Source organism: Psammomys obesus, unplaced genomic scaffold, assembly GCF_907164565.1.
Source record: "Psammomys obesus unplaced genomic scaffold, mPsaObe1.curated_primary_1811, whole genome shotgun sequence".
Taxonomy (NCBI): domain Eukaryota; kingdom Metazoa; phylum Chordata; class Mammalia; order Rodentia; family Muridae; genus Psammomys; species Psammomys obesus.
Window position 1 is genome coordinate 25,776,065 of NW_026596069.1, and position 24,465 is coordinate 25,800,529.

At 45.0% G+C, this 24,465-nt stretch overlaps 1 protein-coding gene and 1 pseudogene across 1 annotated transcript; one reads left to right on the top strand and one right to left on the bottom strand.

Moving 5' to 3' along the window:
- The first annotated feature begins 1,428 nt into the window (after positions 1 to 1,428).
- LOC129689950 (nuclear transcription factor Y subunit beta-like) lies at positions 1,429 to 23,531 on the top strand. The gene is made up of 4 exons (XM_055625392.1): positions 1,429 to 1,624; positions 17,394 to 17,701; positions 19,149 to 19,311; positions 23,384 to 23,531. The coding sequence occupies exons 2-4, from the start codon at positions 17,415 to 17,417 to the stop codon at positions 23,393 to 23,395; spliced, it is 462 nt and encodes a 153-aa protein (XP_055481367.1). The 5' UTR covers positions 1,429 to 1,624; positions 17,394 to 17,414; the 3' UTR covers positions 23,396 to 23,531.
- On the bottom strand, positions 8,226 to 8,576 carry LOC129690176 (60S ribosomal protein L34-like; annotated as a pseudogene).
- Positions 23,532 to 24,465: the final 934 nt, after the last annotated feature.

The window sequence follows — 24,465 nt, forward strand, 5'->3', positions numbered from 1 at the left end:
TCCTTGGAGTGCACAAGTGGGTTATGGGGAGCAACACTGAGCACACAGAATACCTGGGTCCCAGCCCCTAGATGGCACTGTGTTAGCCTCTGGCAATCATCATCTTGGAGATTGGATCCTCACCTGCAGCATCACATTGTTTATTTTGGGTTTCCATGGACTCCTCAGTAAGATGGCACAGGCATTTCCCCTGTATTCTCAAGAAGAAGCAAGTCACTGCTCCTTTCTCATATTTGGTCGGGGTGCATAGGGAAGGGTGCATAGTTTCTCTGGCAGCAGCTGCCTTTCCCCTCACCCACAGCAAAGGATGACTGGCCATAAGACAACTAATGTGATTATTTTATTCAGTAGGTCATCAACAAAGTACAGTAGCTTATCCAAAGATCACCAGCAGGTGGCAGTTAGCATTTTATTTTTACTTATTATTTTTAAGACAGGGTCTCAAAACTTGTCTTTGTATAGACAAGGCTAGCCTGAACTCACTAGATAGCCCAGGTTGGCCTTGCCCCCAGAGTGCTGTGTGCCACCACACTGACCCACAACATATTTGTTAAGTGACTTACAAACCCACACTTCCCATTTACTGCCCACTTTACAAACAAGGGATGAAGCTAACTTGTGCCAGGCACTGTAAATAATTAGTTGTCAGAGTCAGCAAATCTCCCAGCAAACCCTTTCCCACAGCAACAGGATCCTTAGAGAGGCATGCTCCCAGTTACCTCAGGAAGTCGAGTGTGTGCCAAGCTGCCCTCTGCTCTGGAATAGGTGAGGGCTGAGTCCACCCACCCTCAGTTGTTAGCAAGGAAAGGGTGGAGGAGATGGTCAGATATCCTGCTGCCTGGTACCCAAAACAAGCCATGCCATGTAGCTGTGTGCTGAGTGGCTGGTCATTCCTTTCCTGTCAGAGCTGGGGCCTCCTCACCTATAGCTGCCTGTGTAATCGTTCCTTCTTGTACTTTCATCGCAAATAAATACAGTCTTTTTCCTCCTCAATACTGTAACCTGCCTCTTAAAGGGACCAAAGAGCAGTTTTTAAGCCAAATGTGAGAGAGAACAGAGGATCCTGCTGATCTCAGGAAAGACTTCGCTGTTAAGTGGGTCTCCAGCTGTGACTTTTGCCCTGCGACAATGTTCCCTTTTCCCCTTCCCAGCTTCCCCCTGTGCCCTGTTAGAGGGAAGATAAAAGTTCCCTAGTTTTCTGGGTCCCACATCCTCTCCCCTCAGGGTGACCCCTGCTGGTTTCCCACACCCCCTTCCACAGGAGCCTGAATCCTGTGGCTGCCCTTTGTTCAGGGAGTGCTTAGGGCAGGGCAGTGGCACCAAAAGGGTTAAAGGCCTGGCCACAGAACTGCCTAGGGTGTTTGAAGTAGGGTGGGGAAGGGAAGGGCTTAAGCAGTTGAAGAGGCAGCTAGCTGGTGAGGACTGGAATGAGTGTCCCCTGGTTCCTATGCAAACTTCTGGACCATGAACAGTTCCTGTAGAGGGACCAAGAGAGAGGCACCCCCACTGAGGTGCTGGGATAGACCCTTAGAGGGGCTGCCTGGAGCAAGACTTGCACCCATATTGAAGTTGCCAGCTAAGGGCAAGAACAGGTTTCCCATCTTGAGGACCTCTCCCAGGTCTGGTGAGTTTCTTCTTCCCTTTCCTGGGTCCTTGTTTGATAAATGTGCATTCTTCAGGGAGCAGAAATGTCCAGGGGCTCCTCACCACCCCGGAAGTGGCAAAGGGACTTACAGGTCTCTCACCAGCATCTCACGTTCAGTTCCCATTCCTGAATAGGGCGCATTGTGTGCGCGTTTGTAAATGTGTATATGTGTTTTTGTGCATGTGTTCATGTGTTTATGCATGCAAGTATGCAAATTGGAAAGTAAGGATTCACAATAGTGGCCAATGATTAATTAACACAGCTTGCGTAGCAAATGTTTTTATATCCTTCTTATGTTTTCTTTTTTAATCTTTAGAATCTTGTAGCGTTTACATACTCGATCCCTGTATTAAATACGAGGTTATAAGGATTTCTATAACTAACCTAGGTCAATGAAGACGTAAGTTGCAGGACTAGGTTTCAAAGTGAAATGAATTTGCCATCTAACTCCGTTGCGCTGTCATCAAGAGCAAAAGCTAGACAAAACCCCACTAGCATTCTTATCCTTATGGCGCTGGGGCCGGATTCTAGCACTGTGTAAGCGATCTGAGACCAGTGCTCTGCCACTGAGCTAAGTCCAGTCTGCCTGGGGGCTATATTTTCCTTTGTTTATCTGTTTCTGTCTTTCTTCTTCCTTCCTTCATTTCTCTCTTTTTTCTTTAGAGACAGGATCTCTCCGTTATGTAACTCTGGCTGTCCTAGAACTCACTATGTAGACCAGACTGACCTCAAACTCAGGGATTCATCTGCCTCTTCCTCAGGAGTGTTGGGATCAAAGGTCTGCACAACACCCCAGACCCTACTGTGTTTCCTGCATATGGACACCAAGGATAGCCACAGATCTGGGAACCTGGAGGTTCAAATGCCCCAGTATTTGTGTCACCAAGTATTTCTTTATCTCAGGGAGTTAGTTATGAGATGTCACTTGTTACTCAAAGCCTTTTAAGGTTATTTTTTTTTGTAGTTATGAAGAGGAATTACCAAGGATTACCAATGACATGACACTTTCCTTAAGTGTGGGGATAGAAGGAACAACCAAAATACATTTTGTTTGAAAAACCCCATAATGAAATCTATTTTTTATAAGCTAATAAAATTGTAAATTCAAATGAATGAATAGAATTAAGAATTTTGCTGGCCATGATGGTGCAAACCTTTAATCCCAGTTCTTCGGGAGACAGAGCAGGTGGATCTCTGTAAGATTGAGGCCAGCCTGGTTTACAAAAGGAGTACAGGACAACACAGAGAAACCATGTCTCAAAAAACAAAACAACACACACATACACACAAAAGAATCTCCTGCACATTTATGATTTAATAAAGGGAAAAAGGGTGGAGGAGCCACAGTTGGGGATAGAGCGCTGTGGTGAAGCTCCTACATAGCGTGGATAAGGCCTGTTCTCGAGCCCAAGAGCCACAGTCAAACACAAGGCCTGAGGCCAGGCCCTTCCGGCGTCCAGACTGTCCTATCAGGAGTTAACCACTCTACCAACTACTTTTAGATTTCCTGGGATCTGCTGCATTAATTTCCTGTGTCACAGTGCCAGAGTCTCTGAACCTCAGGCCTTCTCTTGCCCCCTCCCTTTGGCACAGATACCACAGTGCCTGCTGAGAAACTGACAGGAGGATTGCTGGGCTGCATAGGTCTTTGCTTCCTTATCCTATACCTCCCTGACTTGACTAGGATTCAGGGCTCTGATATAGAAGCACACAGTTACAAGCCCAGGGCTGGGGTGAGGTGAGGACAAAGGCAGAATCCCTGAATTCAATTTGCAAACAAAACAAAGCCGATGATCACCTTTGGAAACAGCAAAATTCTGGGCTGATGTGTGAAGCACAGAGCCGGGGCGGGGGGGGGGGGGGGGGGCAGGGCGATGTCTACCCAATGACTTGGAGGAGTGGATGGTTTGGCCAGACAAGCATCTGCTGGTCTTTCCATCGATACAGATGCAGGCGCACACGTTTTGCATTTTGGAAATTGTACAGGAAAGGCAGAGAAGGAAAGAGCTGCAGAACACCAAGGCAGGCAGCTGTCGAAGAGAGAGCACTCTTGCCATAAGTGGCCCCATGCACAGGGTCAGAAAGGAAGTGCAGCCCTGCGGTCTTTCTGACGCTGAAGCAGATCTGTGCTAACCCCGCTTCTCATTGTTGGACTCAGGGTTGTCTTAGGTCTTCTGTTGCTGTGATAAACACCTCAGCTATGAGCAACCTGGGGGAGAAAGGGTTCATTTTTTTCTTACAGTTTACAGTAAGTACATAATGTAGAAAGGTCAGGGCAGGAACTTGGATGCAGGAACTGAAGCAGAGGCCATGAAAGAACTCTGCTCCCTGTGCCTTGCTCCTTCTGCTTTCTTTCTTTCCAGATAGTGGGCTGGACCCACAGACCAATCAATCTTGTAGAGATGTTTTCTCAGTTTCTCTTCTCAGATGACTCTGGCTTATCAAGTTGACAAAAACTAGCCAGCGCAATGGTGTGTGTGTGTGTGTGTGTGTGTGTGTGTTAAGGGGGGTGCAGGTGCCTTGGCACATTTGTGGAGATCAGAGGCCAGCATTTGGAAGTTCTCTCCTTCTTCCATGTGGGTCCCAGGTTAAAGTTAGATCCTCAGGCCTGATGGCAAGCCAGAGATTAAATTTGACCCACTAAAACTTTTCCTATGACCCTGACCAGAAGAAGTATGTGGCCTTGGCTGGCCTGCAGCTTTCTGCGTAGATCAGTCTGGCCTCAAATTCAGAGATTTACCTGCCTCTGCCCTCCAAGTGTGATTAAAGGCATGCACCGCCAGCCCTGGCCTTCCTCAGTCTTGATTACCTGGATTGTCCAGGTTTTCTCCATTATTGTCCCTGAACCCTGGGGATTTAGAACTCCAGAGCTAGACACAGGAAACCTTCCAGGCATCAGGGGCTGGGGTTGTGGCCCTGTGGGTAGAGTACTGGCCTAGCCTACCTCTTAAAGCCCTGGGTTTAACCCCCAGCAGCACATTCAGCAGGCTTGGCACACACCTGCACACCTGCACTTCTAGCTCCAAGGATCACTGGAAATTTAAGATCATCTTCAGAACAGTCTGCAGCCAGCCAAGGCTATACAAGGAGACCTTGTCTCAAACTAACTAACTAACTAACTAACTAACTAACTAACTAACTAACTAACTAACTAACTAACTAACTGGTTTTTGAAGAGTTTACTGCAGTCGGTCCTCTCCTGGGACTGTCAGCCAGCAGAACCAGGGCCTGCCTGACAATCACTTGATTCAGATTTTTAAGTTTTTGTTTGTTTTAGTTTTTAAGGCAAGATCTCAGTTCATAGTCTTGTCTGGCCTGCTGGCCTGACCTCACAGAGATCTACCTGCCTCTGGCTCTGGGTGCTGACAATTCTAGGGGTAAAAGAGAGAGGAAAGTGCCTGCTGGCTGAACGCTCACAAGCTTTCTCTGTGGGCTCCAGCTGATATTTCGGAAGTGGGTATATAGGGGTCATCAATGTCTTCTCCCCAAAACCATTGCACAATGCCTGATTGGATGTATAGCAGATCTTAAAGCTTTTTCTTAAAAAAAAACAGAAAAAAATATTTTAGGCTTGTGAGCCATATGGTCTCTGTCATAATGATAGACTTTGGTGACAATATGTAAATGAGTGAGCATGTTAAAAAAAAACCTGAGTATTGAAATTTGAATTTCATGGAAATTATATTTATATGTGTGTGTATTTTGAGACACGATCCTATATATTCCATGTTGGTCTCAAACTCATTGTCACTGAGGATGACCCTGAACTTTTGTGTGTGTGTGTGTACATGTGTGTTCCTCTGTGTGTCTATGAGTATATGTACATGTGTTTTCCTCTGTGTCTGTACATGTGTGTTCCTGTGTGTATCTGTATGTGTGTATGGAGGCCAGAGGTGAACCTCATTTGTTCCTCAGGATCTGTCCACCTTTTATTTTTGTTGCTTATTTTTTTATTTATTTTTTATATTTTATTTTTTATATTATAAAACTATATAATATATAATATATATAATATAATATATAATATATATAAATATATAATATAATATATACTATTATATTTTATTTTTTATATTTATTTATATATATAAATATATATATATATATATTGAGATTCTATTTATTTTTATATTGCAGGAGCTTTCAGGGCCCTTGGGGTTTAATAATAAAGCACAAAGGTATCTGTATAGTATAAGATTTTGGGCCTTTTTGCTGGGGCAGTCCCTCAGCTAGCTTCTAAATTTAATCCAACTTCCCTGCCGCTGTGTCCCCACCAGATGGCTCTCTCTTTACCTCCTGTCTCCGCTGCTTCTGTCTCCTGCCTGTCTTTCCAGCTCCAGCTGCCAGCCCTTTATTCTCCACACTCCTTATGCATCCAGCCTGAACCAATCAGCAGCAGGACAAGGCCCAGTCCATCTCTCTGTGTTGCCCTTTACCACAGCAGCTTTCTTTTTAATATGATAATCTTAGAGAATCATCTTTTGGACAGGTGAGGGAGGACAAATATTTACATATAGAAAGCAGGTAATGAGCCATGGAAATGACACCACCCAGCCAGAACTTGGCTCTGGCAGCACAGCAATTAACAATTGAAAATACAGAGGCAACCTGGTGCAATGGCACATGCCTGTAATCCTAGCACCCTGGGAGGCAGAGGCAGGCAGATTTCTATGAGTCCAAGGCCAGCCTGCTCTACAAAGCCCATCCAAGACAGCCAAGGCTACACAGAGAAACACTGTCTCAAAAAACCAACAAAAAACAAAACAAACAAAAAAAGAAGGAAAGGAAGAAAAAGAGAGAGAGAAAGGAAAAAGAAAATACAGGGGCACACTGATAATAGCCATTTGATACAGTATGTATCAAATGTAGGTCATCCCAACATTTTTATTTTGTATGAGTACTTTTCCTGAATGTATGTCAGTGTATCATGTACATGATGCCTGCAGAGTCCAAAAGAGGGCATCCGATCTCCTGGAACTAGAGTTATAGATAGTTGTGAACTAGGAACCAAACCCAGATCTTCTACAAGAGCAGCAAATGCTCTTAACCACTGAGGTACCTCTCCAGCCCTCTGTTTGTCTTTTAGAGACAGGTCTCATCACTGTGTAGCCCAGGCTAACCTGGAGCTAGTGGTAGTCTTCTCCTCTTAGCCTATCAAGTACTGGGATTACAAGAATGCACCAGCAGGTGCAGCTTCGGTGTCTGGAAATGGACCCACACAGCTTTCCTATGCCAGCCCTAGCTCTGAATAACGACATGAGACGTCTATATATAGTAAAAGCTTCAGGCACTATAGCTGGCAGGTGCTTCCCATCGTGTGGCCTGTTAACCTAACATCTTAGTCTTGCTTTCACACAACTGCTTCCTCAGTCATGTTCCCATGTCCACCTCTCTCTCCAGTCCCCATGTGAGACCCCTCCCACTGGGATTGGAAGTCTCGCCTGCCTTATGCTCTTCCACTCAGCTATTAGTTGTTCAGATCTTTATTTGACCAATAAGGAGGTGATGGAGAAGAATATTTACTGAATATTGAGTCAGGATATGCTCCATAAAAATGACAATGCCGGGCCTGGAGAGATGGCTCAGAGGTTAAGAGCACTGGCTGCTTTTCCAGAGGTCCTGAGTTCAATTCCCAGCAAACACATGGTGGTTCACAACCATCTGTAATGAGATCTGGTGCCCTCTTCTGGCATGCAGGTATAGATGCAGACAGAACACAGTATACATAATAAATAATAAATCTTAAAAAAAAAAATGACAGTGCCAAATTCCAGATCTCTGGGCACAAAAGTCACCATTTGTAAACAAAGTACACAAAAGCATCCCCCAAGATCTCCCCCTTTTAGTTCAGTAAAAGGCTCTTTCTCTTATAATAATAAACTATGCAGTAAGAACAGCTATGAAAACCATCAGGTAAGAATTACATTCACAGTGTCCAGTCCATTCATATTTGGCAACCTGGGAGAAAGTACTCTGCTATCTATCCTATCTTGGTGAGTTCAAAGTTCTATATTTAAATTACTTCCTGTCATAACTTCCATTTATCAACCTACAAATATCTTTTTAGACCTTAAAGCATTTTCTTAGATCCTAAACACTTTAAGCTTAATCATGAGACTATAACTATGTAGTCTTTAATCCCAGCACTTGGGAGACAGAGGCAGTCAGATCTCAATGAGTTCAAGGCCAGCCTGGTCTATAGAATGAGTTCCAGGACAGGCAGGGCTACACAGAGAAACCCTGTCTCAACCCCTCCAACAAACAAACAAACAAACAAACAAACAAAGACAGACTTCTTTGTGAAGCAGGGAACTATGAAGGACTGCCTGTCTTGGCAAAGCTTGGCAGTCAACTTCTGGGTACTCCTTGTCCACAGCTTGGACAGCATGCTGTGTGTAGTTGAGACAAGGGCAGTTCTTTGTCCAGTAGCTAGCTTGCCACATTTGAAGCAAACTCCAAATGGAGGTTCTTTGATGCCCATCATGTTTTTTGAAGTAGAATGGGTTGCTGCCAGGAGCAGACATGTCTCACTGTCAACAAAGCCTTTTATTAATAAAACATCTTTTTTTTTTTTTTAACCAAGCCTTGACTTTTATTACTTAAAAAAGCTGCATATTTATTTTGTTTTCTGACTCTGTGCTTGTGCCTTCAACACTTTGATGATTTTCTGCTCCTCAATAAGGAAAGCCCATTTGATCCTGTCGCACACACACTTGGCACAAACAGAACCACCATAGGCCCTGCTGACGTGCTTCTTTGTCTTAGACAATCTCAGAAGGACTTTAGGCCTTCCAGCACGAACCCTTTGAAGTCTGCCTGGGCACACACCTTTGCAGCTTTAGGTACTTTCCCAACCGTCTTGGTTGCCAGGGGTTCGAGACAGCCTGGTTTTGTTAGAGGCTGTATTGTAGGAGAGCCTGCAATGCCACATGCTGGACCATTCTGAGTACCTCTAAGCACCATCCCCAGAAAAGCTAATAAAACATCTCTAAATGACATATTTTGTAGGTTTCTAAGTTGAATGTTTGTTTGTTTTCGTTTTTTTTCAAGACAGAGTTTCTCTCTTGGTCTACTTGCTTTGTAGACCAGTCTGGCCTTGAACTCAGAGCTCTGCCTGCCTCTGCCTCCATGAGTGCTGGAATTTGAGGCATTTGCCACCTTGCCTGGGGATCTCTGAAGTTTTTGAAGACTATCTATCTATCTATCTATCTATCTATCTATCTATCTATCTATCTATCTATGGTATATGAGAATAGACAAAGGTTGCCTGTTTCTAGCTATTTACTGTGGTTTAACTTTGAAAACATCTATAGGAGGTCAAGTAAAGCTTATTTTTGTAATTAACTAAACTAGTACCTAACATAAGTTTGATTGACTGATGTTGGAGGAAGGTTCAACTGTGTTTCAAATGCTGATTTCAGTGCCTTGAAATCTGATTACCTCTCCCCTGAAAGTTAAACTATTCCCTGTAACCATGTGATGATAAGGAATGTTACCCAACTATCCCTGATTGGCTAAATAAATATGCTAAAGCCTATGACTGGCTGGTAAGGAGGTGGGTGGAGTTTTGGGTTCCTGGGCTGGGGTTTGAGAGAGGGAAGGAGAAGGAAAAGGCAGAAGAGCAGCAAAAAGGAAGAAAGCCAGAGAGGGAGGAGTGGAGAGAAGGCAAGATGGTGATGAGCATGTGGCTATAGGAAGAGACTGATGGAGCAGCCGCCACTCCGGGAGTCATGTGATTGGCTTGATGTGGGTTTTAAAGGCACTAGGATTAGGGTAGTTCAGAATCTGCCCAGCATACTGCTTACAGCTTAAAAATAAATCATAGTCTCTCTGTGTCAGTCATTGGGTAAATAGCTGGTTAAAAACTGTTGTAATAATTTCCTGTATGAATTAATATAGAAAGAATAATTATTCTTTCTACAGACTAGCTACTAACCTGCAGTTCTTAATTATTCCTAAACAGTTGGCAATAGAAGCTTTCAAAAAGAATAGAACTACACATTGCATTTTTTAAAAAGATTTATTTGTTATTTATACAACATCCTGCCTGCAAACCATATCTTACATGGTTATAAGCCACCATGTGGTTGCTGAGAATTGAACTCAGGACCTTTAGGAAGAACAGTGAGTGTCCTTAACCTCTGAGCCATCTCTCCAGCCCTACACATTGCATTTTTAAATGACTTAGGCACAATACCTTAAACAAGAGCTGAAACATATATACACTATGTTGTAACAAAATATAATCTTCAATTTGTATCACTATACAAAACCCATACCCCTTTATCCTATCATTCTTATAACTCCTTTTTTCTTTTCATTCCCTTTTCTTCCCCCTTTCCCTAATATTAGAAAGGAGAGAAAAAAAGAATAGAGGAAAGAAAAAGAGAGAAATCCCTGAATCTAACCTTTTTTTTTTTTTTTTTTTCCAAGACAGGGTTTCTCTGTGTAGCCTTGACTGTCCTGGACTCACTTTGTTGACCAGGCTGGCCTCGAACTCAGAGAGATCTGCCTGCTTCTGCTTTCCAGAGTGCTGGGATTACAGGCCTGCAACACAGTGCCAGGCCTTGAATCTAATCTCTTATACTTGTTTCCTCCCTGACCAAGACCATTAACAACTTGTGACCCCTCCCCCCCTTAAATGACAACAAACATCTATCACCCAACAAACAACCCAAAACCATCCACCTCAATTTTTGGGAATGAGACATTGTTCTATTAAAATTACTTCCTGCTGTCTGCAGGCAATGTTCTCTTTTGGGAGGTCTTAAGAAAACTAGGATATTGGCCAAGTTCCAGGAAAGCTGGCTGTGACATTTGCTGTCCAGTCTCTGTGTGATGGGAAAGTGCAGGGCTTAACTGAAGTCCTGGCTGAAACAGTCTGTGAGGCTGGACCATCTGAACTATTTGTCTTCTCTTCTTTGGCGTCTGGTCCTTTTGTTCTATAAACATATAAGGTTTTAAGGGTAATAAACATTTCTGCATTAACACCTGTATGGAATGAATGTGCAGTATGTACAAATCAGCTAAAGAGCTGGCTCTGTGGCACTCTATTTCAAGTAGTTTGGACTGTATAACCAGACTGTAACATAGATCTTCATCCATGCCATATGAAAGGATGCTGTGATGAGTCCTGAGGACTCTGTAGCCAACAAGATTTATTGGCTATGCAGAAACATGCTCTCATGGCTCAGCCTGTCTCAGAGCTGTTCCCATGAATGACATTCATGTTACCCATTTTGCTGTTCCTGGTTTCTTCCTTCATGTCTGCAGTCAAGATTTTTGGGCAGTCTCCCCAGGTCAAATCTAATGTTTTTTTGTTTTGTTTTGTTTTTTTAAAGACTTATTTTATTTATACAGTATTCTTCCTGCCTGTGAGCCAGAAGGCCAGAAGAGGGTACAAGATCTCACTATAAATGGTTATGAATCACCATGTGGTTGCTGGGAACTGAATTCAGGACCTCTGAGCCATCTATCCAGCCCAAATCTAATCTTTAGTAATTTTGAAGGAATCCATAGCTTTTCATCTCCTGCTGAAACAAAAGGGAAAACCTCTTCTCCAATACAACGCATTTCCTGCCTTTAATTTGGAAGTTAAGACATCTGTAGGTTGATCTAATTCAGCAGTCCTTTCTAAAATTCAGTGTTTTTCAGAAGCTATGCTACTTGTCTCATTGATATTTTAGAAATTTAAAGTCACTAAAGCATTATTTGATCTATCTATGGGCATTCCCATATCCCCCTTCTGTTCAATGAGCACTTCCTTTAAGGTCCTATTAGATCTCTCCAAAATTGTTTGTCCTGTAGGATTGTAAGATATATATGTAACATTTTTCACGCCACAATGTCTAAAACATTGTTGTATTCTAATGGCTACATATGCTGGAGTATCATCAGCTTCAATCTGTAAAGCTATTTCCAAGATAACCATCATGTCTAGTAAGGGTACAATCTCAGAATCTTCCTTTGCAGACTTCACGGCAAAAGCATGTTAAAATCTTGAGAGTGACTCTATGGTATAATGCACAAACTTTAATTTTTCAAACTCTGGAAAATGAAACACATAAGCAACTGTATGGCATTGCTCTAAGGTGACATTATTAAACCGAATCTTTTTTAAAATTTATTTTTATTTTACGAGCATTGGTGTTTTGCCTGCATGTATATCTGTGTGAGAGTGTCAGATCTTGGATAGTTGTGAGCTGCCATGTGGGTGCTGGGAAATGAACTCAGGTCCTCTGGAAGAGCAGACAGTGCTCCCAACCATTGAGCCATCTCTCCAGCCCCCAGAATCTGTGTTTTTAACTTAGCATATAGACCTTCATCTTGTAATTGATCCTTGATCGTGTAAATAAAATATCTAGCTTGATTATGTTGTTATATAGCTTCTTTTTTTTTTTTTTATCTAGCGTCTCTATGGGCAGCCATTTTAAAATTTCCTTAAGCCTTTGTGTATATTTCCCATCTGGAGCTACCTCTTTTGTTGTTCTTTTAAAATTTTTCAATAATTTAAAAAAAGATGACATGGGGATGAGGGCAGCTGGGGAGGTGTCTCAGCAGTTAGGCTACTTACTGATCTTCGGAGGACCCGGGTTCAGGTTCTAGTGTTTACATGGTAGGTTGCATCCATCTATAATTCTAGTTCCATGGGATCCTGTGCTTTCTGGCCTCCACAGCGACTACATATGTGTGGTATGATGCCTATATGCATATGTGCATATATGCCTGTATGCAAGCAAAGCATTCATATGCATAAATAAAAATAATTATCATTTTTAAAAAAATAACGAATGGTAAGATGACTCAGCAGGTCTCACTGCCAAGCCTAATGACCTGAGTTCAATTTCTGGAGAGAATCAATCCCCCAAATTTGTCCTATGACCTCTAAATGTGTGCTGTGTCACACTTGTACCCCCTTATAAGGTCTCTCTCTCTCTCTCTTTCTCTCTCATACATGCATACACATAAGATAGACAAAATGCACTTAAAAATAAAGATAGGGTCATTGAGTAGATAACTAGATAAGGACTTGCTGTAAAGCCAACACACCTGGTTTAATACCAGAATGCATGAAATAGGAGAGAAATGATCCCTCCAAGCTGTCCTCTGATCTCTACACTCGCTCCATGGTACATGTGTGCCCGCATGGACACAAATAAATGTTAAAAATAAGGAAGGCCAGCAAGACAGCTCCATGGTAAAAGCAGCTGCCGAGCAAGCCTGGTGACTCAGCTTCAACCCCCAGAGCCCATGGAAAGGTGGTAAGGAAAGGACTCAACAATGTTTTAGACATTGTGGCATGAAAAATGGTACAAACATATCTTATAATCTTATGAAGGACAAACGATTATGGAGAGGGCATTAGTACGTTAAAGCGATCAAATGAAGCCAGGAGGGACTGGAGAGATAGCTTGATGATTAAGAGCATGGATGTTCTTCCAGAGAGCCTTAGCTTAATTTCCAGCACCCATCTATCGCTAGGCATCTCACAACTGTCTATCCTTGTCGTCTCCAGGGATCTGATCCCATCTTCTGGTATGCAGATGTACATGCAGACAAAATGCCCATTTATATATGATACCTAAAAAAAAAGGCCAAGCATGGTGGTGCACCCCCTTAATCTCAGTACTTGGGAGGTAGAGGCAGATTGGTCTCTGTGAGTTTGAGACCATCCTGGTCTACCTAGCAAGTTCCAGCACAGCCTGGGCTACATAGAGAGACACTGTTTCAACAAACAAGGGGGCCGGATGGCTCAGTGGTTGAGAGCACTGGTTGGTCTTCCAGAAGGCCCAGGTTTGAGCCAACATGGTGGCTCACGACCATCTATAACTCTAGACTTAGGGGCATCTGTTATCTTCTGGTTTCTGAGAGCAACATGCAGACAGGCAAAATACCTATACATATAAAATAAAGGTTAATAATTATATTATAATAATAATAGTGGCTGGTTGGATCATCAGGCAACATCAATCCAGCACTTGAGAGGCAGAGGCAGAGGCAGAGGCAGGCTGATCTCAGTGAATTCAAGGCCAGCCTGGTTTACAGAGGGAGTTCCAGGACAGCCTCGCTATACAGGGAAATCCTGCCTCAGAAAGAAAAAAAAAAAAAAATCTGAGTGTAGTAGTCTTTAATCCAGTACTTTGGAGCCGGAGGCAAGTGGATCTCTGTGAGATCAAGGCCAGCCAGGGCTACACAGTAATAAAATCATCACAAAAACAAACAAAAAAATAAATAAATATAAATAATAATAAAATATAGCAGGACATCTATCTGGGTGTGGTTCCTATAACAGTAGTTCTAGTAGTTTGGAGACTGAGGCAGGTGAGTTTCCACGAATGCTCAAAATACCCGGGTTACATAGTGAGATCCCTCTCAAAACCTGCCATCTAGGGCTTTGCTGAGTGGTAGAGCATTCTAGTCCATGGGAGGCCGGGCTTGACATCTACCACTGCGAGCGTTCACAGGGCAGATCTGTCAGCTACAGTTTGCCGCCGTGGCTTATCCTAAAAGACACCTCCTGCCACCCCTCCCTTCCAGGGGCTCTGAGCATCAGGCAGGCTGTTCTTTTCTGTTCTTGATAACTTTGCAACACAGTGGTGTCACTGTCAGCCTGCGGCTCTTTATTCTCTCTTTCTGTCTCAAGATAAACAGTGGGGCACCGCCACACGATGTGTTTCTTGTGTTGCTCTTTAGGTCTTCCTTCCAGCAAGCCCCAAATAATGCCAGCAACGACAGCATGTGGTTGAAGCCTGTTATTTAATTGCACGATGTATGTTATTCCCTCTCTCACTCTGAGACAGTGTCTTTCTATGTAGCCTAGCTGCCCTGTAACTCTCTATGTAGATCAGGCTGTCCTCTGCCTCTGGAGAGCACCACTATGCCTAGCTTATAGTCAGTGTCTTAATATCTTTGCAAGATATTAAGGGTCTTTCTGCATAGCTCTGGATGTCCTGGATCTCACTGTGTAGACCAGGCTAGCCTCTAACTCAGAGATCCCCCATGTGGCAGCCTCTGCTGGCACCACCACTGCCTGGCCAAGGTAGGTGTCTCAGCCATGGTCCTATTGCTATAAAGAGATAGCATGATCAAGGCAACCTACAGAAGACAGCATTTACTTGGGGCTTGCTTACCGTATCAGAGGTGAGTCTGTGACCATCGTGGCAGGAAGCATGGCATCGAGCAGGCAGGTCTGGCACTGGAGCAGTAGCTGAAAGCTTACAGCAGAGGCTAAGATCCAATGGCAGAGGACAACAAGACACTTTTATCTGTTGTCACTTTTTGAAACCTTAAGCCCACCCCAATGACACACCTTTCCAACAAGGCCACACCTCTTAATCTTTCCCAAGACCATTCCACCAATTAGGGATCCAGCATTCAAATACATGAACCTATGGAGGCCTTTGAAATCACTACAGTAAAGAATATCATTCTCATATTTTCTGAGACAGAAAAAGGAGGAGGAGGAAGAGAAGAAATGAGAGAGAGAGAAAGAGGGGGAGAGGGAGAAGGAAGGAGGAGGAGGAGAAGAAGCATGTACAAGATTATGCAGTTTAAGAAGTCTGTGCTAGCAAATCTGCTTAAACCACACTTGCCCCTGAAGGAGGCATGGGCTTGGCTTTGAGCTACAGCGCCCCCTGCTGCACTACTTTAAGTTCTCATCCTCGGACGTATAGTTTTGAGTCAGTGGTGAGCAACCTAGTTAAGAAGTTAGCAGAGAAGTGGAGACAGCCTAGGGCAGAAAGGAGACAGGAAGATAAGTCAAAGCCCTGCTTCCTCTTTTTTCCTGCCCTTCCTACTTCATTTCAAGTCTCTGTCTCAGAATCTCCTCGTTCTGTCATCAGGAAAAGTGATGTGGCTTAAAGTGATCTCAGTGCAAGAGACCCAGCCTGGCTGCTGTACCTGGAGCCATTTCCTGAGCAAAGCACCCAGCGGAGGGTGAGAGGGGCATGCGAGCAAAGAGAGCAAAGAGAGAGCCAACTCCTGGAAGGCGCCCTCTGACCTGCGCATGTCCACCCTGCCACACATGCATAAATGAACAATAACAGACCCACTTGTTTGCCCTCTGTAGGACCCGGGCAATGTATTAAGGTAGTAGGCCTTCCACACACGCACCATTGCCATTAAGCCATCTCACCAGCCCATACATGGCCCCTTTCCCCTTACTTTATACCCCCCCCGCCTCAAAGTTAACCTGATCCTCCTGTTTTGTAATATGTGTTTACCCACTGATAGACAAAAGCTCTTTTTTTTTTTAATTTTAGGACAAGGTCTCACTATGCAGCCCTGTCTGTCCTTGAACTCACTATGCAGAACAGGCTGGCCTTGAACACTCAAAGATCTGCCTTTGCCTCCTGAGTGCTGGATCTAAAGGTGTGCCCCTCCTTGCCCAAGCTGGCCAAAGACTTGGTAAAATTTCCCTTGTATCATGTTGTAGCTATGAAATCATTTTTGACTTGTGCGTTAGGCTGAGAACATACACACACACACACATACACACACACACACACACACACACGAACACACACGGATGAACACCTAAGGACAGAAATAACGTCTGCTTTTCTTAGCATGGCTTTCTACCATATAGATGCTCCATGAATGTAACAGTAATGAGCAAACAAAAAACTTCTTCTGAGGGCTGGAGAGATGGCCCAGTGCTTAAAAGCAGTGTCTGCTCTTCCACTGTGTTTGACTCCCAGCCCCCACGCGGCAGCTCCCAACTGTTCGTAACTGCGGTTCCAAGAGATCTGACACCCTCACACCACAGCACATACAATAAAATTAAATCAATTAAAAAATCACAAAGCTTCTTTACAAATTTCTCATTTTGAAACAAGGTCTCACTATGTAGCTCAGTTTGGCTTCCAACTCACTTTATTTTGCACAGTGGCCTTGAACTCTCAGTTCTCATTTTCCCATTCTGCCTTCTGAGTACTGAGATTACAGGCATGTGCAATTACTCCCAGCAAGCTCCCTTCACTAAGCTTTTTTTGGACTAAGAGCCAGAGAAGCCAAGTTCTACACTCAACCCTGCATGGAGCTGGCTTCATAACCCTAAGCCAGGCGTTCTCCAACACTGCCTCAGAAATGAGGAATACGAGATCCTCGGCAGCCTGGTTATGTGGAAGACTTCCCTGAATCACCCCTTAGGAACCCATTGCCATTCTAGGCTTCTCTCTTTCTCTTTCTTCTTTCCCTTCTTTTTTTCTTTTCTTTCTTTCTTTCTTTCTTTCTTTCTTTCTTTCTTTCTTTCTTTCTTTTTTTTTTGTTAGATGGGATCTCACTATGTAGTTCTGTCCTGGAACCTGCTGTATAGACCAGGCTGGCCTCAAACTCATCAAGATCAGCCTGCTTCTGCCTTCCAAAAGGTATGTGCCATCCACACGCAGCTTTTTTTTATTTTTATTTTTATTTTTTAACATTTATTTATTCTGTATACAATGTTCTGCCTTGGATACCAGATCACATTACAGTTGGTTGCTGGGAATTGAAATCAGGACCTCTGGAAGAGCAACCAGTGCTCTTAACCTCTGAGCCATCTCTCCAGCTTCTTTGTTTTATTCTATTTCTAAAAGACTCACTCTTAGCACAAGCTAGCACAAAACTCACCATGCAGCTCAGCCTAGCCTGGCCCAAGCTCAGGGCCATTCCTCTGCCTCAGCCTCTTGAAGATTACAGTCCTGTAGCACCGTTCTCCAGTGTTCTAGAACTCTGCTCACTCTTCTCTTTCTCTTTCTTCTTGATTCAGAGCCGTCTCCGTGTACCTTCCATGAACAGATTGGGCCCAGAGAAGTTCTTCGTAGGTGACGACCCAGTGGAGCCGGTGCCTCCCAGCCAAGCTCAGTGCTGCCCGTCTGCAGCTGAATCCACAGAGCAGCTGGAGGAAGAGGAGAATGAAGAAGAGAAAGGGAGGGAGGGAAAACAGGACGACAGCAACGGCTTCCACGCGTCACCCCTTAGAAGGTCTGGGGCTTTCAGAGCCCACAGCCACACCACCGACACCTTCAAAAGACACAGCTGGGGGCCTGGCAAGGAGTTTCAGGACCCAATAAGCAGGTGAGTCCCCAAGGGACCTCCTGACCCTCCCTTGCCCGTCTCTAGACCTTGGAGAAAGTGTTTAGAAAGGCACATTCTGGTGTCTTTCCCCCTCCCCCACCCTGCCACTGAGCTCTCTGGAGAGATAGGAGATCAGGAACGGTCTCCGAGGATTTGAAAGCTCTCCTGGAGAATCACAGCCTGTGAAGACTCTTGGGAGGATGGCCCCTGCCTTCTTAACCACAGCTCTTGACGGCGGCTCACTCCTTCCCACGGATCGCACAGCCAGGTGGGGTGGGGGTGGGAGGGAGTCCTGAGTGGGTCCCGGCTGAGCTTCACAGCCTGGAGGCCGTGTGACCCAGCTCTTCATCTCAGGACAGGAAACGGGTCCAGAGAACTTTAAGAGGCTTCTTGAGGGAAGTGGGTACTGTCCTTCCGGCGATGCTCCGCCCCGCCCCCACCCCTCACCCTCTGCCACCCTGCTGCTATCAGCCTGAGGCAGACCCATGCCCTGGGCAGAGCTGCAGCCAGAAACAGCGGGAGCTTTGTGTTTGTTAGTTTGTCGGTGGTTTTTGTTGATTTTTGAGCCCGGGCTGGCCTCAAATTCCTGATTCTCCTGACACCCCCTCTCAAGTACTGAGCTGACAGGTGTGGGTCACCAGGCCTGCCTGGGGACAGCTGCCCTTGCTCAGAGTTCTGCACATACTTACCAGGCTGGGGCAGAGGGACCCGTGTCTTCCCAGTCTCCTGGAAAATCCCTGACCACTTCCCCCAAATAGAAGAAATTATAAAAGGGAAGGCAGGGGGAGGGGACTGTCCACGTGAGTCCAAGGCCCGCTGCCACCAGGGCAGTCTCTTGACTTGGGCATGGTCTCCTTAGACAAGCCCTTTGCTTTGGTGAGTGGCGCAGCATTCCTCAGCGCTTCGGCATGGACGCGGGATGGAGGTGGGATGGGGTGGGGGTGGTGTTGCGGGGTGAGGGAGATGCCCTGCGACTTTGTCCCAGGGCTGGTTTTGCGGGAATTGGGTGAACAGCGATACCTTCGTGCAGGCCTGGCTTGAGTGCCTTTTGTAATGCCTGCCTACGGGTTTCTCTGAGTGTCTCAGAGTCACCTTCACGAACAGACATTAATTCCGTGCCTCAGGTGCAGAGGGAAGGGGCGCTGGCTTCCCCAGAGCTGAGTAAGAGCGGAGGTAGTCACCACCGGAATCCAAACGGGGAGAATTCAGCTTGCCTTTCGCCTCCTTCATTTCTGTGGGGCAGTATTGCTTTTCTACCAGCAGGGGCCGCTCTTGTCCGAAGCCAACTGTACCTGTGCAGAGCGTAGTTTGGGTCTGATCTGTGCCTATACTAACAGGAAGGGCTGGGCTGGGGCCAAACAACAGGGCTGGGCTGAGAAACTGTTCGTTCCTGGTGCCCATCACTGACTGCTGGCTACAAGGGCAGTGGTGGCAATGTGTATTTCAGGAGGAGACTGCAGTCATCGGGATGCCCAAGCACCCAGGAAGCCCCGTCTCTACAGAGCCTCGAGGAACTGGACGCCCTTCTGGGAGCGCAGCAACAGCAGGAGCAGCAGGAGCAGCAGGAGCAGCAGCAACAGCAGCAGCAGGGTGGCCAACCCTTTCACCGGGTATGACAGACCCCGGCCAGGCCACTGCCTGACACCCCCTCCTCCTGGCCTTCCTCTGCCAGCAAGCACTCTGTACGTCTTCTGTTCCATCAGCTGCTGGGTCTCTCTGTGCCCAGACTTGGCTCGGGCTCCATCTGAGTCCATCTGAGCCCATCTGAATCTATCTTCTGTGGCCCTCTGTCTCCTTCTCTGAGTCTGTATGCGCTGTGCCCAGCGCTGGTAGCCTGCCTCTGTCTCTTTCTGTAGCACTGTTTTCTTCATTTCTGTGTCTGTCACTCTGTACTGATGAGAGTATCTCTGCCCCCTCCCCTGTCCCTTTGGAGGCTATAACCACTTCTTTCTGTGGCCCCACATTTCCCAGAGTCGGAATTGAACTTATTATTTGTGGGAATACACTAGGCATCTGGTACCCTGAAAGACACAGGAGCTTTCTCACAAGATAGGAATAGCTGTTGAGAAAGGAGAGCCAAGAGTGTAGGTGAGTGCTGGGGTCACTGTATATCACTGTATATCCCCAGCAATAGAGGAGATGGGGGCAGCAATTGCTCAGCTCTCTGGACGAGGGAATACAGTTGAGGAGTGGGTCCCAGGATCAAAGGGCCAGCGAGAACACACAGACTTAGAGAACCCCTGCCTCTGCAAGCTAGTGTTCTGCACTCCAGAGAGAGCCCCAAGCCTCCTGGGTAACAAGCCCCTCCTAAGCCCACCCCCCAGCGTGTGTCCAGCCTTGCAGGCAAGCAGCCTGACCCCAGCTTATCCCATCTCCTATTTTTTTTCACCCATATCTCTGAAACCTTCTTCCCCTTCTTTCCCTTTTTAAGTGAGTATGAAGAGCACTTTCACTCCTAAATCTTCCTCACTGAGAAGACAGTGGATTGATCTCATCTTCCCCCAAATCAGACGTCAAACTGCCTAACAGTTGCAGTTATTAGAAGAAAGGCATTGACTGCCCAGCCCAGAGGCTGAACACGACAGGAGCTTGGGGAGTGGCTTTCCTCTTCTTGATTCTCTTCCTTGTTTTGCTCAGTCCCTCTTCTCCCCTTCACATCTTACTTACTCCCTTCTTACTCCCCTATTTTTTTTTACATTCCTCTCTCCTCATCTGATCTTTGAGCCCTCCTTAATATTCTCCTTGCCTCAGTGTTGGGGTTCTTGTTTTTCTTTCTGTGGCATTCCTCCAAAGCCTGCAGACCATAAGTGTGATTCACTAAGGCTAGACAGGGGCTGCAGACAGACATCCATAAGCACACACATTCCAGGATTGATCTTTTCACGATGTGAAGGAATTTACAATGTGTGTGTGTGCATTGTGTATGGGTGTGTGTACTGTGCGTGTGCGCGTGCCCTTGCCTGCAAGCCTGGCTGGTTATGGGATGCTAGAATCTGAACTCTGGTCCCCTCGCTAGCAAAACAAGCACGTTCAAGCTTGCAGACACCTCTGCAGTCCCAAAAGTCTAAACTGCAGCTGTCCTCTGCTCTCCAGCCGGCTACAGTTACTAATACTCTCTTGTACTTTCCCTTTGCTTTTGACTGTATCTTTATTTTTATTTTATTTGAGACAGTTCTGCTTATGTAAACTGGGCTGCTCCAGTCCTCCAGTCCTCCTGCCCCTGCTTCACTAGCTTTGGGATCAAGGGCACATGCTGGACCTTTTGTGTTTTGTTTTTGTTTCTTGAGACTATGCAGCCTTAGCTGGTCTGGGACTTGGAGTGTAGGCCAGGCTCACCTCCAAGTCATGACGCTTTTCCTGCCTCTGAAGTGCAGGGATTACAGGCATGAGCCACTACTCCCAACTCTGGCTTTGTTTTTTAAAAATATATTTATGAAATTTATAAGTACCCAAACCAAAACAAACAAAAATATTTTCCAATCCAAGACCTATAATAGCATCAATACCTTCATCCCTGATGGCTGCTGTCATGTACTCCCCTCCCTTCTTTCCTTCCTTCCTTCTTTCTTTCCATGTATTTATTGAGACAGGGGCCACTGGGTGTGGTGGCCCACCTTTAATCCCAGCACTCAAGAGGCAGAGGCAGGTGGATCTCTCTGAATTCATGTCCAACCAGGTCTACTAAAGGAGTCCAGGACAGCCAAGGCTACACACTGTTTTGAAAAACCAAAAGGGGGGGGGAATCTCACTGTATGGCACTGACTGCCTAGAACTCTAGTTGTTATAAACCAGGCTGGTCTATAAAATGGACTCCCAGAACTCCCAGGCTGCCTCTGCCTCCCAAGTGCTGAGACTATGGTTGTGTGCCACCAAGCTCAGACTAACTTTTTCTTTTTAGCATCTATTTATTTTATGTGCCTGCACTTGTGCAGCATGTGCCACTGTGTCTATGTGGAAGTCAGAGGACAGTTTGCAGGTTTGGGGCTCTCCATCCGTTAGACAAGCTTTGGAACTCAAACATAGGTCATCAATCAGGCTTCATCCACTGAGGCCTCTTCCAGGCCCTCCCTTTCTTCCTTTCCTCCCCACCATAGGTAACATCATGATGAATTTCCTTCCTTCCTTCCTTCCTTCCTTCCTTCCTTCCTTCCTTCCTTCCTTCCTTCCTTCTTTTCTTTCTTTCTTTCTTTCTTTCTTTCTTTCTTTCTTTCTTTCTTTCTCTCTCTCTCCTTCCTTCCTTTCTTCCTTCCTTTCTCTTTTGTTCTTTCTCTCCCCCTTTCTCCTCTTCCTTTTTTCGTTTCTTCTCCCCCACCAGCATAGATACTTTGAGTCTGTACATGAGCAATGACAATAATGTAAATAATTGTCTGTACAGCCTGGCCTACATGCTGGAGAAATGTCTGCTTAGACAGACACACAACTGATAAGCTCAAAGACAACAAGCTCAATTTCATGACTGAACCAGCTCAGCCCAGCTACTCTCAATAGCAACCAACACTTACATTGTATGGGTATATAATTGTTTTCTTTTAAAAACACCTTTAGACTTGTTTATGTGTATGAGTGTTTTGTTTTGCCTGCATGTATGTCTGTGCCCCACATGTATGTCTGTGCCTGCATGAGTGCCTGTGGAGCAGAAGAGGGCGTTGGATCCCCTGGGAATGGAATTATAGTTGTGAACCATCATGTTGGTGCTGGGAATCAAACATGGGCCCTTGAGCAGCAGGTGCTTTTAACCACCGAGTATCTCTCCCGCTCCTTGGCTTTCTCGGTGATAACCATTTTGAATGGATTAAGATAGAATCTCAGTGTGTGGTCTGATTTCCCTGTCCTGCTGGCTAAGGATGTTGAACATTTTTTCATAAATTTACTGGCCATTTGTGAATGGTTTCCTTGCCTATTTATTGACTGGATTGTATACTTTCTCATGACTTTTTAACTTTTATACTCAAGGTATTAGTCCCATCATTTGTATATCTAGATTTTTCTCTCATTTTGTAGGTTGTCTGTTCACTCTGATAATTTTGTCCTTCACTATGCTAAAGCTTTTAAACTTCATGTAATTCCACTTGTCAGTTCTTGTTTTATTTCCTGCCCTTTGGAGTCCTCTACAGAGAGAAGATCCTCTGCCCAGGGCTGGGGATGTGACTCAGCCGCTGCTCTTGGTCATAAACTGCGCGTGCAGCTAGAGAGATGTCTCGGCAGTTAATAGGACTTGCTGCTCTTGCAGAGGACTAGTATTGTCTGGCTGATAGCTTTTATAACTCTAGCCCCAGAGCATCTGATGCCCTTCTCCGGCCTCTTGGGAACCTGCAAACATGTGGTACACATACATATACTAAAGCATACACACATACACATAAAAGAAAATAAAAATAATAAAAAACAACCTAGAGCTGGTGGTGCCTACCTGTAACCCCTAGCACTCCAAAAATGGAGGCAGGAGTATCAGAAATTCCTGGCAATCATTGGTTACATTGCAGAAGACTGTTTCCAAACAAACAAAAAACAAGAAAAAGCATTCCCCTGTGCTTGTATCTTGAAATGTTTCGCTGTGTTTTCTTGCAACAGTTTCAAAGTTCCAGGCCTTACTTTAAGGTCTTTCATTCATTTAAGTTAATCTTTGTGCAGGGTGAGAGAGACTCTATAACCTTCAGAAACTGACATGTCGCCTTTTCACAGGGGCTGTGCTAAACTCTTCTGTGTCTGAGCAATTCCAGTGCATGTACTCCTGAGAAGCCCAGGCTCGTCTGCCCTGCATTGACTGTGTCTTTTAGACATTTTGACACTGACCCTTTGTGGTTATTATGTATTTGGGGATTTATATCAATTGGGCTCTGTCTTTTTGTTTTTCAATAAACAGAACTTTCTTTTCCTCAAAAAAAATTATTTATAGCTGGGTGTGGTAGCACATGCCTTAATCCCAGCACTCTGGAGGCAGAGGCAAATGGATTTTATGAGTTCGAAGCCAGCCTGGTCTACATAGTGAATTCCAGGCCAGCCAGAGATATACAATGAGATGTTGTATCAAAACAGAAACCAACTCTAGGTCAGATATTGTGCTGCGACTCTGCAGTTCTACCAGAGGAGAGATTGAGGCAATAGAATCTTGAACTCAAACCAGCTTGAACTATATAGTAAGTGCCTGTCTCAAACAAACCAAGCATGCACACACGCACAGGAAAGAGAGAATGAAAGAAAGAAGTGATGAAGGAAGAAAAGGGGGCAGGAGATGGCTCAATGAGTCAGGATTCCTGATGACCCGAGTTGAGTTTGATATTTAAGACATATATTGTGGAAGGAATGACTTGACTCTTGCAAGTTGCCCTCTGACCTCTACAGGTGTGTTGTGGCATATGCATACACACATATACACATGAAATAATATCTAAGTTAAAAAATAGAAAAAAAGAAAAAGCAAGCATGATACACACATATCAAACATCACATTGTGCCCCATAAATATGTTCCATTATTCTGTGTTGTTTTAAAAAAAAAAAACAAAAAAACTACATCCTAATTTACAAGTGGGATGTAGTAACAACAGGCCTACTTCAATCCAAGTGCTGAGAAGGTAGAAACAGGAGGATTGGTGCACATCTTTAGTCCCAGTACTTAGGAGGCAGCAGAGGCAGGTGGATCTGTGAGTTTGAGGCTAGCCTGCTCTACAGAGTGAGTTCCAGGAAAGTCAGGGCTACACAAAGAAACCCTGTCTCAAAACAAAAACAAAAAAACAAGTTCAAGGTCATCTTCAGCTGTATGGT